We start from the raw sequence: 16317 nt of genomic DNA, 5'->3' as shown, positions 1-16317 counted from the left end.
AAGAATACTTCACAGGGATTAAGTTAAACCCCAAATGATTTCACTTACAGCCTCATATGGATTTGAAACCAGGTGTCCAGGGATAAGACACTCTAGTATTATCAGTGATTCACTCACCTTCTCCTCTATCCTGTTTTTAAAGCTTCTCTGCCCCCCCCCTCAAAAATATGACTCCACAGATAAATATTTATGAAAGTCAAGTAACTCTTTCCCCCCCCCCCCTGATTTTCATGACATTCTCGACACTAATAACTGTTTTCAAAAAACTCCTTTTCTGCTGTGATCTCCCCTGATAAGAATAGCTTTACTGGGTCAGACCAAAGGTCCATCAAGCCAAGTAGCCCGTTCTCACGATGGCCAATCCAGGTCCCTAATACCTGGCTAAAACCCAAGGAATAGCAATATTCCATGCTACCGATCCAGGGCAAGCAGTGGCTTCCCCCATGTCTTTCTCAATAACAGACTATGGACTTTTCCTCCAGGAATTTGTCCAAATCTTTCTTAAAACGAGCAGCATCTAAGTAATATCCAAAGTAAGCACAAAGGTGACCAGGGGGACACCAAAAAAATGATTTTAGAAAAGAATCAAAAAGACGGCAGAATTTAAATCAAAACAGAGAATCTGATTTAGAAAGAACTGTTGCTTCACACAAGAAATAGTCCGTTTCTAAAGATTTTACATCAAACCCAGCCGCCGCCTTTGCCATTTGAGTCTGCTGATTTGAGATTTCAGAAAGATGTAAGACATTCTTCTTTGAATAATTGTTTGATTTGTGGTATATTGTATATTTGTAGATTGTTTGATTTGTGTTTTGGACTGATATTAGATGTTTGATTGTTACTTGATGAAAAGGATCTATATTCATTTTAAAGAAATTCACGGACTGTTCAGTTTCTCCGCATGCATGGTGAATTATTTCAGGCGCGGGTCTCTCTGCATTTCCCACCCATAAAACCGTTTGAAGATTTGGGGGACTCTTACTACATTTGTCCACTGTTTCAGTGGCATGGGGGTAATCGGTTTCTGAATTTCCCCGTGCAATAATGGAATTAGAAATCAGGGAGGTGGGAGGAACCCCGACCCCCATGAAGGGGAATGACTGAGCTCTTTTGCTCCTACAAAGCACGGACATGTGCAGGGGATACCACACGCATGCACACGCATGCAAAAACACACATACACACAGAATGTCTAACATCTCACCAGCTCCAAGTGCTCCTCTGTCTGCGTGCAGAAAAAGCAGAAACATTTGTGCATTTAGACCAGGCTCGAATCCCTCTTACCGTCCCTCCCCCCATCCCTGCATAAAATGTATATACTAGCATGTGTATGTGTACTGGAAGAGTCAGATTAAAGCACAATTGCACTCTTGTCTCCCTCTTCCCGTACCCTGTATATGCCCACGGCTCTGTTTCCCCCCCTCTTTTCACCAGGTTTCTCAGAAGTGGCCACTCACCAAATGGTGCATTAAGCCTTTCCCGCCTTGCGCGGTGATGACGCGGAGGTCGGGCTTGCGGCTGTTGGTGCTGAGCTGAATGCTGTGGGACTGGGGCGGTGGGGACTTTGCCGGGATGAGTTTACTTAAACTGTTGCCGTTCGATACTGGAAGGAGACCTGGCGAAGCTCTGGCACTGATATAACCGTTTCCTGGAGGACAGGGGGGGAAAAAAATATCAGGAAAGTGGTGATCAAAACAGGCCTTTGACGCTTGGCTATCCATCTCCTCATGGAAGCTATTACAAATATTTCATCCTAACACCAGGCTTTGGTATATGTCCAGTATTCAGCTAAATTTCTTGGAACCTTTGCTATTAGAGTCAATCTAGCTGACAAAGATCAAGCTGCATTCTGAATCTCTCTCAGACACTGTGCGTGAGTCACAAGCTGTAAATATTCCACATGCTATGAGACAGAGCCTTTAAAGTACCATGTTCTCTCCACCACAAGCAGTCAGCTTTAATTACCCATGATGTAGTGGGTCGCCTCGAGCTCCTTGAAGGCAGGGACATCGCAGGCTGGGTGATGAAGGGGTAGGGGGGAGGAGTGTTTCCTTTAGAAAAGATTTCCAGTTTCAAAAATGATTTAATCAGTTTGGGGTAAACGATGGTTCATGATCTTCTTCTTCCCCCACAGGGGGGCAATTCTGTAACATGGGCCCTAACGTTTGCATGTGCATGGCACGAGGGCGGTTTGAAAAGTTCAATAATAAAAACCAATTAAACAAACACTTTAAAATTTGACACAACCTGTATTTTGTTTTTTCTGACGGGATGGGAGAACTGGACACACGCTGGATTAAGTCTCCATCGAGGGCTGTTTGCTATGTTGAGAAATAGAACTGGGTTTCGTTTTGTTTTTTAAATGTTTCTTTAACTTGATTTTTTTTTTACTGAACTTTTCAAACCACTCTTGAAATTGTTTACAATACTAGCATGGACGTTTGTATGTGTTATTCTAAATGAAAGCGGGTACCTTGCATACTTTGCAGCTGGGTGTACGCTGAGCAGGCCTTGGGCAGTTCTCACACCTACACGTGACTCTCTTTACAGGATGCTATAAAACATATGTGTGAATACTCTAAAGTACACCCGTGCCTCCTTAAAGACTTTAAAGTACATAAGGGAATACTTATTATAAAGTATGTGCATACCTCTTTATAGAACACCATAAAGTACACAAGGAAATAATGTAGTATTCTATAAATCGGTTAGCTTAGCGGGGTTTAAAAAAGGTTTGGAACCATTCCTAAAAGGGAAGTCCATAGGCCATTGGGGAAATAATATATTACATTTTGTAATCATCAAAGAACCTGATATCAAAATATATCCTGAAAAAAAAACCAACCAGGTTAACCAAATTATCATCTGTGAAATAAGGAATTTAAGCATTATAACATTGCACGACCTACAATTGAACTCTTTTAGAAGCCGGCACTTTTCATCAAGCCCAGACTCCACTAACCCAAAAATGCTTCCGACGCCACAGCCCCGACATGAACCACGAGACTCTCTTCCCTTCCTCGCTACCCACAAAACGCCTTCCGCTAAATTTTATCTGGAGGAAGCGTGCATCGTGGAAGGCGTGTGCCGAGACCCGTCCAGTCTTGTGGTTTTACTAAGGTGCGTTGGGGCTAAATTGCCCCGTGCGCTAGACCTTAACGCCAGCATTGAGCTGGCGTTATTCGAGAAGCGTACCGCGCGGTAATTTTCTGTGTGCGCTAAAAACGCCAGCGCACCTTAGTAGAAGGAGCCCTAAAAAGGCGATTCCACAAGCGGTTCTTTGCGGAAGGGCTCTGCCTATCTGGTTTAGTGCGCAATTGCTGGGGGCTCACACAAGTGGGCGGAGTGTGGTGGGCCAATAGACACTCGCAAACGTACAGACTGCGCCCTCAAGCCGACGCACCTAACTTTTGGCACGCCAAAGGCAACTTTCTTCAAACGTTCCATGATGGCTTAGTGCGTGTCCCAAAACTGTTGGAACAGTGGCATTTTCTACGTAGCGAGGGTGAAAGGCGCCCGGGTCGGCTGCGCCCTGCCTTTTTCTCTAGTTGAAATTGGTGCTCGCGGCCCCATCATCTTCTCCCGCCGACGTCACTTCTATGCGCGCCACCCGGAAATGCCATCGGCCGGCGGAGTCGCCAAGAGCACGTGGTTGACCACCGCAAACAACAGGGAAGGAGGGTGCACGCGTGGAGGGGAGGAGTGGGGAGGAGGGGTGCCCCATTTGCAGTTCTTAAAATCCGACGCACCGCACTGGGTCATGCAGAGTCACTTAGCCTTCCCATAAGCCTTGCTTTCCCCATAACCAGATTTGTACACTGTATCCTCCTGACCTTCAAGCTCAGGTCTGGGGAAGCTTTGAGCCTGCTGTATGAAATTCAGCAAAAGCGAAGGAGGAGGGGGGAGTGATCTCACTGCTTTCATTTGCACAAGTCGGCTTTCTGACACGGCCCTTACGCCTGTCCTCTCGGCAGCCCTAATACCCATGGCCTTAGCTTCAGATTTCAACTGTGGCATATCGGATGAAGCAGCTGGACGTGTGCAGAAGGGTGAATATCACATTTCAATTCCTGCTGGCAACATGCATCCAAACCAAAAGGCGTGACACAGACACACACAGTCTGCTTGCAAAGCCAAATGCTTTATTTTCAAGCTGCCCTGGGGAGAAAGAGGGCACAGGGAGATAAAATGACCTTGCCTCAAGGTCACCCAGCAAGATGACTGTACAGTGGAAGCTCGAACTCATATCCCAGGCCTTCCGAAAGCCATAGGCCAACTCCTCCCCGAGACAGACATGGAAGGGTGCCCCTGGAAACCAATCATGTCACGTAACCTAAAAGCCATGACTGTGCCTCAAGGTCTGGCAGTAAAAACCAAAGACGTTTGCCCCGCACATTCCTCAGTGGGGACAGCCTGAAGAACTGCCTCGCTGCCTTCACAGACCACACATGGTAAAACAGACAAGGAGGTTGGGGGGTATAATTTTTTTTTATTTTAAAGAAAGGGAGCTGCAGCAGGCAAAAAAAGCTCTGGAGGAGGGGGGAGGGAAGCTGCTTTGCTCGACAGGAGCAGGGCTGGTCTTCTCTCTTCCTGGCGCAGCTGAAGGAATGCGAGGAATCCAGCGGTGACCTCAGTGCTGACATTCAGAGAAACCTGTCCTGCTAGTAACTGGAACAGCCGCTCTCAACAGCTGACGCTGACAGGAGAAGGAAGGGGGAGGGCTGGTGCATGCAAGGGAGACAGGAAGGAAGGAAGGAGTGACTGATCCTTACAGGACAGTCTTCAAGCTTCTGATAAGATCATGACAAGGAAACCGGGGAAAATCAGGGTTCAAATCCTCCTGTGACCTTGGAGCAAGACGCAGACTCCTGCTTAGACTGTAAACTCTTTGGGGATCAGGCTTCTCGTACCTGAAAAAAATCCTGTAAACCACCTTAACCTTCAAAGGTTTTGTAAAAAATGAATACCCCTAAAACATTAGAATTAGGGACGTACAGAAGGCACAATGTTCAGTTCTGTTTCACACATTAATGCTAATTTAAAAAAAGTTCTGTTGCACAAGAGAACTTTTTAACACGAGCAAATCTGCTTTACTTGCTGACTGTACATAGATTAATGTGCCCTTAAATTGCTTTTGGTTTTATAGCACACCTTAAAAATACAGTGTGTGTGCAAATTCCATGCTAACAAATCAACATCTCTTGCTACCATGACCTGGTAGATATTTCAGTGGAATGATGGTCTAGCACACCCTAAGACAGGGGTCTCAAAGTCCCTCCTTGAGGGCCGGAGTCCAGTCGGGTTTTCAGGATTTCCCCAATGAATATGCATGAGATCTATTTGCATGCGCTGCTTTCAATGCATATTCAGTGGGGAAATCTTGAAAACCCGACTGGATTTGGCCCTCGAGAAGGGACTTTGACACCCCTGGTGTAGATGGACTGGAGCAGGGGTGTCAAAGTCCCTCCTCGAGGGCCGCAATCCAGTCGGGTTTTCGGGATTTCCCCAATGAATCTGCATGAGATCTATGTGCATGCGCTGCTTTCAATGCATATTCAGTGGGGAAATCTTGAAAACCCGACTGGATTTGGCCCTCGAGAAGGGACTTTGATACCCCTGGTGTAGATGGACTGGAGCAGGGGTGTCAAAGTCCCTCCTCGAGGGCCGCAATCCAGTCGGGTTTTCGGGATTTCCCCAATGAATCTGCATGAGATCTATGTGCATGCGCTGCTTTCAATGCATATTCAGTGGGGAAATCTTGAAAACCCGACTGGATTGCGGCCCTCGAGGAGGGACTTTGAGATCCCTGCCCTAAGTGGTCTCTTTAACCATGTCTAGAACAACATTCCCTTGAAGATAAGTGTAAACACATTTATTTTTTATATATACTTATTTGGAACAACCAAAAATCTCTCTTGGGTACCACCCTGCCCTACCCACTCACGGGTCACTGGCAGTTTTCAGAGTCTGGGCACAAATTCCATTCTTTTAGGCTAGACCAAGGCTAGGGAACCACAGACACTGAGGGCCATTTCCACAACGAATATTTGCATGCAATGGAAGCAGCACATGCAAATCGATCTCGTGCATATTCATAGTGGAAACCTTGAAAACCCGACTGCTTGTGGTCCTTGAGGACAGCGATTGTCCACCCCTGGTCTAGACAACAGGGAAAATGAAAATGTCATTCTGGGCCCAGTACTCACCTACTGGACTTGGACAGGCACCATTGGAGTTGTTCAAGTCTCCTCCTAGCATTGCTCCTAAGTGAAAAGGAAAAAAAAAAAAAAAGAATTGCACTGGTTAGAAATTCCCCAGAGTATTTCTCAGCCCATCGGCAAGTTAAGAAGTGTCTCTCTCATGTACCTATTTCCCCATGGCTGGGCCACCCTGAGGATACAGTCCTTTGGGCATGCAACAGAATCTAGATCTGTGCCAGGTCCGCCATGCTTAAGAATGTGGGTGCCAATTGTCCTATGGTGGCTACGAGCCTGGCATCTCCGATTATTCCTAGGAGACGGTGATCCGGTCAGGGTTTTGTAGCAGGAAGGGCTGGCTCAACTTGCCCTAGGAGGCAAGGAACCATTTGAAAGCCTTTCTGCTGCTCTCCTAAGCCATGAGGCTATCAGCCGCAGTTCATCCTGCCATGTGCAAATCGGTCGCTGCCAGCTTTCTCTATCACCTTTCTTGCCCCCCACTTTCTCTCTCTCTCTCTTAAAATATTTCTTCAGCTCACATCTCTCCTCACAGGAGCTCGCAGGTGTCGGCCAATGTGTGACTGGGAGCGGGAGGGGGGAGGGGACCAACAGAGCCGCAGTCATCTGTGCTAAGTATTTGACATTAAAGGGGTGAGAATCTGGAAGGAAATTATGGCTTACGTGTGAAAATGGAGTGCTGTTCGCAACACCACGTCAAATTCACTCAATTAAAGCCACGAGACCGAGGAAGAAAAAAAAAAAATGGTGCACGTCTGTGCACGCGTGTGCAGAGAAATGAGCAAAAGTCTAGGCTTTTCCTTTTCAGACTGCTAACTTTACTTCTGAAGAGAGAGCAAAGGGTGTCTGAGGCTCAACTTACACACCTACCCCTAGCATTATGAAACTGGGCTCACAAGAGCCCCAAACAGGTGTTGCACTAATACACATGAATACAGCACGGACAGGTGAAGAGCAAATTCAAGGGAAACATACAAGTCAATATTCACCTCGGTCAGCTTTTGTTTCAAACACCAGCTGTGGGAGTCAAAAAGACCACCTACGTTCGGTGTCGCTATTCACAGAAGCGGTGGCCAGACGGCGGCAATATTCAGCAGCTTTCTGAATTAATCGATTTAAAATTAGCCTTTCTATACTCCTAACGTTATCCAGGCAGTAGCTAAAGATTGCCGACTGGCCAGACCAATCTGATAGGGTCAAGGAGATCTGTGAATCTTTTCAGCTATAAATTCGTGGGGGGGGGGGGGGGAAAGGCACTAAATACGGAGAGTGGCTGCCACTACCTGGACCCAAACTTTTGAAAATCCAAAGCAAAATACAAGTGGCCCTTTTATTTCAAAAACATCAGAACATATTAGGAGCAAAAGGAAAGGAGAAGATTCCCTTCCCTTCCTGATTTAAACAACAACAGGGTTGGGAGGGGGAAAGCAGGGATGGAGGGAGGGAAGAGACAAAAGTGCCGTGAGCTGTGGCCACCACTGGTACTTACCTGCGCTGGCTGGTCTCTGTGGTAAGCCCGGCGACACCGTATTGCGCTGCATCGCTGGCTGCTGCGGTGATAGGAGCCGGGGGTCTGTTAGTGAAGACGACATGAGGGACTGGGTCACCAGGGAGCCCCCAGGGCTGCTGAACTGTAACACGTTCTGATTGGTCACCGGGACCGTCACTGGCATGGCGAAGTTGGGGGCTGGCACTGTGGACTGGAGAGACGAAAACAGGAGAGAGAGGCGTGAAGAAAAGCATTCATTTTAGGCAGCTCACGTTATTTCACGTTTGGTCTTTTGCACGTTGCACTAGGACATAGTGCTACACAATTACAAAGAATATACTAACAACAGTTATCTGTTAAGCGTCACGGATACACCGCAATGTCTTTCATATGACGTTTAGCATTGATTTGGAGCAATTTAACCAGATAGGAGAGACTCCTGGGTTGCACGTTTCTGTTGGGAGTTTTTTTTAACCAGAAAAAGTTTCAAGGTTATTAATTCTTGTTATCCCGCAAATCGTATCACAACAATAACTTCTGTAGTAAATTTAAAAAATAAAACTTTAAACTAATTATAAAAACAAATGTGAGACACGAGGATAGAGGAAGAATTACAGCGTTTAATAGGAAAGCAAGGGGGGGGAGGGTAACACATGGGGTTCTGGGAACGGTCCATTTGCTTCGTCTGGAGCGATTGATATTTACAGATCGTAGAAACTGATGCTTCTGAAAATAACAACAAAGTTTTGAGATCTTTCTTAAAAGTTATCGAGAGAAGTCTGAGATGACTCGGAAGAGAGTTCCATGACAGGGAAAAACAAAATCGAATTACGTATGGAATCGAGAAATGCAGGGCCGGAGTTCCGGGAGGGAACTCTTCAAATTGGCAAAATTACTGGCATTGAAGAGTTTCGGCAGAATTAATTTCTTTGTCTACACCAGTGGTTCCCAACCCTGTCCTGGAGGACCACCAGGCCAGTCGGGTTTTCAGGCTAGCCCTCATGAATATGCATGGAGCAGATTTGCATGCCTGGCACCTCCATTATATGCAGATCTCTCTCATGCATATTCCTGAAAACCCAACTGGCCTGGACAGGGTTGGGATCCGCTGATCTACACTGTTATTTATCCAACATTTCATTGTTTCTGGACTCTGTCTGTGGATTACTATTAAAATAAATATATTTTTAAAAACAGGAGAAGCTCCTACTTGGTCAAATTACTTTCTCCAAGCTTCCAAGGCAATTAACCAGACAGGTCTCTGACCGCTACCGCACTGTCTGGTTAGCGCCAGGGAAGTCCACTTATCCAGACAGTTATCCGAGTACTGGCAACGAGTATTGACTAATGTCGGATACCTTCCAGCAGCCGCAAAGCTCAATGTCGGTACCTGGATGAGGCCCAGCAGTGAATCTCTGGACCGAATTCAGCCCACAGGGATCGGTGCTTTTCACAAACGCTAACCACTATGAGCCGAATGATGGGGAGTCAATACTTTGGTACAATGAATTTGGCATTTTGTGAAAAATCACGTCAAGAGGGCATGCGTGAATGTACCAGTTTCTTCGATTTTCAAGAGGGCCTTCTCTCAAAATACGGAATCTTTCTGCCATGGTCTGGCTTATCCCCCAAGGCTCTCTAAAATGCGTTTGGGGCTGGTCGAGAACTAGACTGAAATCGTCAAGACGGTGAAGGCGACAGGGAATATGTGATGGGCACTTCAAAAATATGGTGTTAACCCCCAGCCCCAACTCCCCCCCCCCCAAAAAAAAAATAAAAACAGCCAGCAGCAAAAGATGAAAGCAGGTGAGAAATAAGAGATGGACGATATATATCCTCTCTCAGCAAAGGTGAAAAGTCGGTTTTCAGCGTTTCCCATAGTCTCTGTATTACGTGCCTCTATTCCTGGGCTTCGGGCCTATCAGGGACCAAAAATATATGAAAATCTGGCCCTCATTTCTCCAATACATCAAAAGGATGCAAAAAGATAACGTACATCAAATGTCATTTGACCGGGAGATATGATAACGGATTCCAGGGCCTGGACTTATTACAACATGATGATTTCAGAGTTCAGCCATTCTTTGGACCTCACTATCACCTTTGACGTCTTGTAAAAAGCCCAGAGGGGAAAAAAAAATATCATAAATGCAATATTTCATAAAAAGAAACCAGCCCAAGGAAGAGCATCTTCGGACTCAGAAAAGATGGCCTTTGGTGGTTGAAGGCCCCGAGATCTTGGTCAAAGGCTTTTCTACTAGAACAAGGGAGCTTGACTTTACTGAGTCACCTGAGATTACTAAAGGCTTCTTGAAAAATTCATCTTCTCGCTGAGCAAGAGAATAAGCTTAAGGTAAAAAGGCCTTCACGAGCTACTTTGGACGCAAGATGGATTACACAAGATCACGATGGCTTGACAAACCAAGTTTCGTGGCAGATTTCGTCTGCAAATTGGAGGACGTCGCTTCCCAAAGAACTTCAGAGAAATTTTGTATTTTCCCGCCTTGCGCGGGAAGCAAAAGAAACACAGATTTCACCATGCAGGGTGGCCTGACTAGCACGCTCTCTTTCAGAAGGCAGGGTTAGTCTTCCGATGAACGAATGGATTCGTGAGCACACACAACCAGTTAGAATAACAAGTCACACAAACGCCAACGTTAAGATACACAAATGTTGCACAAGAGACTTGGTGAGAAGCTGCTCTGCCTCTGGTACCAATCGATGAATAGTCCTGAAGGCCATCTCTTTTCCAAACATACCCCTTCCCCTAACTGCTCAGCTTTCATCTGACCAGCAATTTCAACAAAGTAGATGTCGTTGGCAGGAAGGAACTATTTGGTCCCCTCAGTCTTCCCACTAGTGACCATAGGCCTTACTTTATCTGTGCTTTTCTCCCTCCCCTCCTCCCCCCCATAGCACTAATGTCCCTCTGTGCCTGTCCCATGCATGCTGGAATTCCATTTTGACTCCTCTAACCACCGCTGACATCTGCTCCAGGTTTCCACCAGTTTCTCGCATGCATTCTAAGAAGGGTTTGCACAAGACATGGGGGAAGCCTCTGCTTGCCCTGGATCGGTAGCATGGAATGTTGCTTCTTCTTGGGTTTTGGCCAGATACTAGGGACCTGGATTGGCCACCGTGAGAACAGGCTACCGGGCTTGATGACCATCAGTCTGACCCAGTAAGGCTATTCTTATGTTCAGACGTGATAGAAACAAAATACCATAACCACAGCCTAGCCCGTTTCTAGCCATCGCAACATACGTGGGGTTGAGTCTGTTCAATATCTTCCGCACTTCCGAGATGACACGGCTATATATTTTCTACAGCGCGACAGGGTCTACTGTTCTGTCATTTCTGACAAATTCTCACCATCCGTCTCATTCCTTAGAGGTGGGCTATAAGCCGCTGTAAGGCCGAAGGGCCCTGCTTTATCATCAGTACTAACCCGATGCATCCTCGAATCCAGGTGTCCATCAGTTTCGCTCTTTCTTTTGGGTAACACAACATTTGCGATCTGGTTTTATCATTGCCTGAAAATTAAAATGCAGGTCTTTGCCGTCTGCCGGTGGGCAACACATTAGAAAAAGGCCAGGGAGAGAAAAGGTAGGCGTGTATTCCCTGAACGGCCCTCAATAAAGTGCCCCACCCTTTTTTTTCCCCCCCCCCCCCCGTACCAAAAGATATGTGGCAGAGCAGTGAACAGACCAAGGCTCTGAAAAGCAATGCCATGCAAAAAAAAAAAAGATAATTATATCCCCCCCCCCCAATCTCAAAGGTCTCCGTTTTGTGCAGGCACAGAATTCACTCCAACCCAGTACTCACTGCGAGTCTATAATTTTGCATCATTTTATCAAATTCCTCGTCAATCTTTTTATATTTCTCCTCCGTCTGTGGTGTCAGCGCAAATACCTCATCTGTGCCGGGGCTCTCGCATTCCCTGTGTTTCTTGTGCAGCACCTGTTGCGTTTCAGATTGTTTCAGGAAGGGGGAAGGTGGGGGGGGGAAATGGGATTGTTTCCATTAGGGGGGCAAGGAGGAGGGATAAGGAAGGAGCAAACGAAACAGAAAGGGGAGGGAAAAAACATCATGAGAGAGAGAAAAGCTGTGGGTACTTACACCATAGTGCTTAAAGAGAATGTCAAGGTCTTCGCTGGTTTTGCGATATTTGTCCTCCAAGAGGGGACTCTGATCAATCGAGTCGTCTCCATCAGGCTCGGGGCTGTCGCAACCGTTAAAACCTTTCTTTCTTAACGTCTGAAAACACAACCAGGAAATTCTCAGGGCTGCATCATCTCTGGCGGGGCGGGGAGAAAATGGGGACATGGGGCAAATGAAAGTTTAACAAATAATCTCAGGGGTGGGGTGGGGTTGCAAAGCAGGCTGTACCTTCTGGGCACAGCAATACCCTAGCCCCGCCTTCATTCCCAATGTTCCAGCCCCGTCATTACCCTAGCCCCGCCTTCATTCCCAATGTTCCAGCCCCGTCATTACCCAAGCCTCGCCTTCATTCCCAATGTTCCAGCCCCGCCTTCATTCCCAATGTTCCAGCCCCGTCATTACCCAAGCCTCGCCTTCATTCCCAATGTTCCAGCCCCGCCTTCATTCCCAATGTTCCAGCCCCGTCATTACCCAAGCCTCGCCTTCATTCCCAATGTTCCAGCCCCGCCTTCATTCCCAATGTTCCAGCCCCGTCATTACCCAAGCCTCGCCTTCATTCCCAATGTTCCAGCCCCGCCTTCATTCCCAATGTTCCAGCCTCGTCATTACCCAAGCCTCGCCTTCATTCCCAATGTTCCAGCCCCGCCTTCATTCCCAATGTTCCAGCCCCGTCATTACCCAAGCCTCGCCTTCATTCCCAATGTTCCAGCCCCGCCTTCATTCCCAATGTTCCAGCCCCGTCATTACCCAAGCCCCGCCTTCATTCCCAATGTTCCAGCCCCGTCATTACCCAAGCCTCGCCTTCATTCCCAATGTTCCAGCCCCGCCTTCATTCCCAATGTTCCAGCCCCGTCATTACCCAAGCCTCGCCTTCATTCCCAATGTTCCAGCCCCGCCTTCATTCCCAATGTTCCAGCCCCGTCATTACCCAAGCCTCGCCTTCATTCCCAATGTTCCAGCCCCGCCTTTGTTCCCTGTGTTCCAGCCCCATCATTACCCAAGCCCCGCCTTCATTCCCAATGTTCCAGCCCCGCCTTCATTCCCAATGTTCCAGCCCCGTCATTACCCTAGCCCCGCCTTCATTCCCAATGTTCCAGCCCCGTCATTACCCAAGCCCCGCCTTCGTTCCCAATGCTCCAGCCCCGTCATTACTGACATTGCAAACATGAAATCTCCCAGTGATTCAAGGGAATTACTTACAGGAATAGATGAATGCAGTGCATTGCAAGTAATTCCCTTGAACCACTGGGAGATTTCATGCTTGCAATGACATCACCAGTGACGGGGGCTCCCATTGGTTCATGTGCTGTGGGTGTGATGTCATCGGAACAGAACAGGAAGCTGTCAAAGACTTCAAGAGGATTTCAAAATACATTACTTGAATGTTATTTTTATGCGATGTAAGGGTGGGATGTGGCAAAAATACCATTCCTAGACCCAAGACACGCCTCACTCTTACAGGACCAGCACTAGCAAAATAAAATATAGGTTTAGATAACTCAGCCAGCAATTCAGAGGCCCTTTCAGACACCACTTCCTGCTTAGCCATGACTCCCACAACTGAACTTATAATACAGTGAGAAGAGAGGGGACACTGGTGCCACTGCACTGATCATCATTTGGAGGGAAGGGGGCTAGGAGGAACCTTTGTTAAGTTGGGAATTTGCTGTGTACACTTCTCCCTCCGTATTCGTTGTGATAGGGGATTAACAGAACCGCAAATAACTTTTTCGTATGTTATTCGCGATTTTCTATTAAAAACCATCGTGAATATGGTGAAACCGCGAATAACACGGTGGGAGATCTGGCCTGTTCCTGAAGGAGAGGCAAAACACGGTGAAGAAAGTGCTGGGAATCGGCGATTTTCTCTATGCAAGCGGATGCAATTGGGGGAGGGGAGGGGGAGGAGCCAGCAAGCTAAAAACCACATAATCGAAACCGCGAATATGGAAGGAAAAGTGTAAAATGTTTTCCTTTTGTGTTCCCATTTCCTTAATTTCTTTGTGAAATGTATTTTAAAACCCGTATCATTTAAAAAAAAAAAATCCAATCCTGCTGAAACGCAGTTGTGTCGAGCTTAGACAGAATTTATCTTCAAAACCTAAGCAACTATTTCTTAATCCCTTGGCCCTCACTTTTCTTTTTGCGCTCATTTACTATGTCGCTATATTTACACACCAGTTATGCATATAAATGTTTAAAACGTATGTGCCTACAGCCCAGGTATGTGACAACCTCCTATTCTGCACTATGCCCCTATCTCCAACAATGCGCAGTTTGCAGATGGGCGCAAGAGCGAGGTGCACATTTATACAAATAACTATTAGACTAGTGTAAGTTTTGTGCCTATCTCCAGCAGTTAGGAACGCGTGCTAACACCGAAATACCCATTAAGGCACCCATGTTCCTTTAAAGCAGGCTTGTCTCACTTTTTTGATCTGGCCAAAATGCGTACAAACACATTCACACTCGCTTTCAAAGTATGGATCACATACTCTAAACACACCAAGTCTCTTTTTCTCTCATATGCGCGCACACCCCCCCCCCCAAAGATTTCTCCCAGCCTCGTTCTCTCTTGTGTAGCCCACCAGCCTTCACCTAGGGTTACCAGACATCTGGATTTCGCCGGATATGTCCTCCTTTTGAGGACATGTCCGGGGGTCTGGACGGCTTTTCAAAACCCGGCACTTTGGGTTTTGAAAAGCTTCCAAAAAATCGCCATTGGGCAGTAGGGCATCCGCACCCCGACAAGAGCCGGCAGTGCGGCGGTGGGGGGGGCAGGATGGGTGGGTCTAGGGCAGGGGTCTCAAAGTCCCCTCCTTGAAGGCCGCAATCCAGTTGGGTTTTCAGGATTTCCTCAATGAATATGCATGAGATCTATATGCATACACTGCTTTCAAGGCATATTCATTGGGGAAATCCTGAAAACCCGACTGGAATACGGCCCCTCAAGGAGGGACTTTGAGATCCCTGGTCTAGGGGGTCCGGATTTTCCATTTGGGAAATCTGGTAAGCCTACCTTCACCCGTCATGTACCACCAGTCAGCCCTCACCCAGTGTCTCTCTCTCTCACATACCATTCCCAGCCTTCACCCATAGTAACATAGTAACATAGTAGATGACGGCAGATAAAGACCCGAATGGTCCATCCAGTCTGCCCACCCAGTCTCTCTTTCTCTCAACTGTCTTCAGCTGCAGAAGAAAGTGGGATTCCTGCTTCTTCACCACGACTTGGGCGTGAGCTGCCCACAGTGCCAGAAGTTGGGGGTTGGTTTCACAGTTTTTCAAGCCTCGCGAGCAAGCACGTGAGAGAGACAGACTGGGTGAAGGCTATAAGCATCTGGGGTTTCATCGCAAGAACTGCCAGGCACAGTGACGTGGCAAGGAAGGGGGGGGATGTCGGTCCATCCCATCCCCGCCCCTTTTTTTTACTTCCCTGGCGCGAGGTTGCTGCCCGTGTCGGCATCGGCGCTCTTACGGGACCCACGCCCAGGGAGCAACATCAACGGGCGAGCCGAGACCGATGTGGGCACGCTGCTCGCACCAGAGAAGTTAAAAAGGTTTGAGGAAAGGGAACAGGGAGGGCACACGGCTATAGAACTGCCCTCTACAACTGGCCGGCTCTTTCTAGGTTCCCCAATGCTACAAAGCGAGAGCCCATGGCCCTTTATTTTTTAGGGGAAGTGATGTTTTTCCAATAAAATCCAATAAATACCTATTTTGGCATCGAGGGAGTGTCTAAAATCAGAAGCTCTACTAGCATCGGGCTATTTAAACACGCCAACGCTTTATTGACATGTGCAACGGCTGCTAAAAGCTTCGAAAATGATCCCTAAGATGTTCCTTAATCAGGCACAATACATTGATCTGTAATTCACAGATCGTTCTAGTGGATTCAATGTTCAAGAGAGGATACAGACACACTTCACTTAAAGAGCCCGACGGCTGCCTGAATTTAAAAAGAAAATGTATAATCAATTCCAAGACTTTGGTTTCCAACAGTGCCTTTTCAACTTTCCCGAGGCTTTCATTGCCCGCTTGCCTCCACCAGGGTTTCTGTTTCAGAGAAAGAGAGCATAATGAGAAACCCCCCGAGATGTAAGACGCTCCTTTCGGAAACCCCTGCCGCGTCCGCTCGGCAGGAGAAGCGCAGCAGCCACCGACAACATTTAATGAACGCCTTCGCTCCAGCAGCCAAAATCTTAGCGACTGCACGAGATAGTGGAGCCTTTGAGCTAGGCTTGAGTTTTCATTTTGGATGAAATCAAGAGACAGTTTCATCCTCCCCCCCTCCCCCCCCGGGTCGGAGAGATTAGCGTTCCGTATGCGAGCCCCAACCTTTGCTCAGCTGGAGCTCGACACGCTCTATATTTGGCTTGTGAATATCAAGAAATCTGAAACGGTAAGGACTCGGAAATAGGTCGGGCTTCGAAGGGCCACATCAACAAAGTT

The 16317-nt window shown here is 47.3% G+C and overlaps 1 protein-coding gene across 3 annotated transcripts in view; it reads right to left on the bottom strand.

The window, feature by feature from the left end:
- The window catches only part of MEF2D (myocyte enhancer factor 2D), a 59122-nt gene that overhangs the window by 11894 nt on the left and 30911 nt on the right, over nt 1–16317 (bottom strand). The window contains exons 3-7 of one of the 3 annotated variants that reach the window (XM_033924246.1): nt 11824–11961; nt 7705–7915; nt 6207–6263; nt 1458–1648; nt 1205–1225 (exon numbers count right to left, since the gene is read on the bottom strand). In XM_033924246.1, coding sequence (XP_033780137.1) covers nt 1205–1225; nt 1458–1648; nt 6207–6263; nt 7705–7915; nt 11824–11961 — 618 coding nt within the window. Of the gene's footprint in view, nt 1–1204; nt 1226–1457; nt 1649–6206; nt 6264–7704; nt 7916–11529; nt 11665–11823; nt 11962–16317 lie in introns of all 3 variants that reach the window. The other 2 variants (XM_033924247.1, XM_033924248.1) reach the window with 2 other exon arrangements.

Source organism: Geotrypetes seraphini, chromosome 16 (assembly GCF_902459505.1).
Source record: "Geotrypetes seraphini chromosome 16, aGeoSer1.1, whole genome shotgun sequence".
Lineage (NCBI taxonomy): Eukaryota > Metazoa > Chordata > Amphibia > Gymnophiona > Dermophiidae > Geotrypetes > Geotrypetes seraphini.
The sequence above is the reverse complement of the archived record's forward strand: the minus strand, read 5'-3'. Positions and strand labels throughout refer to the sequence as shown.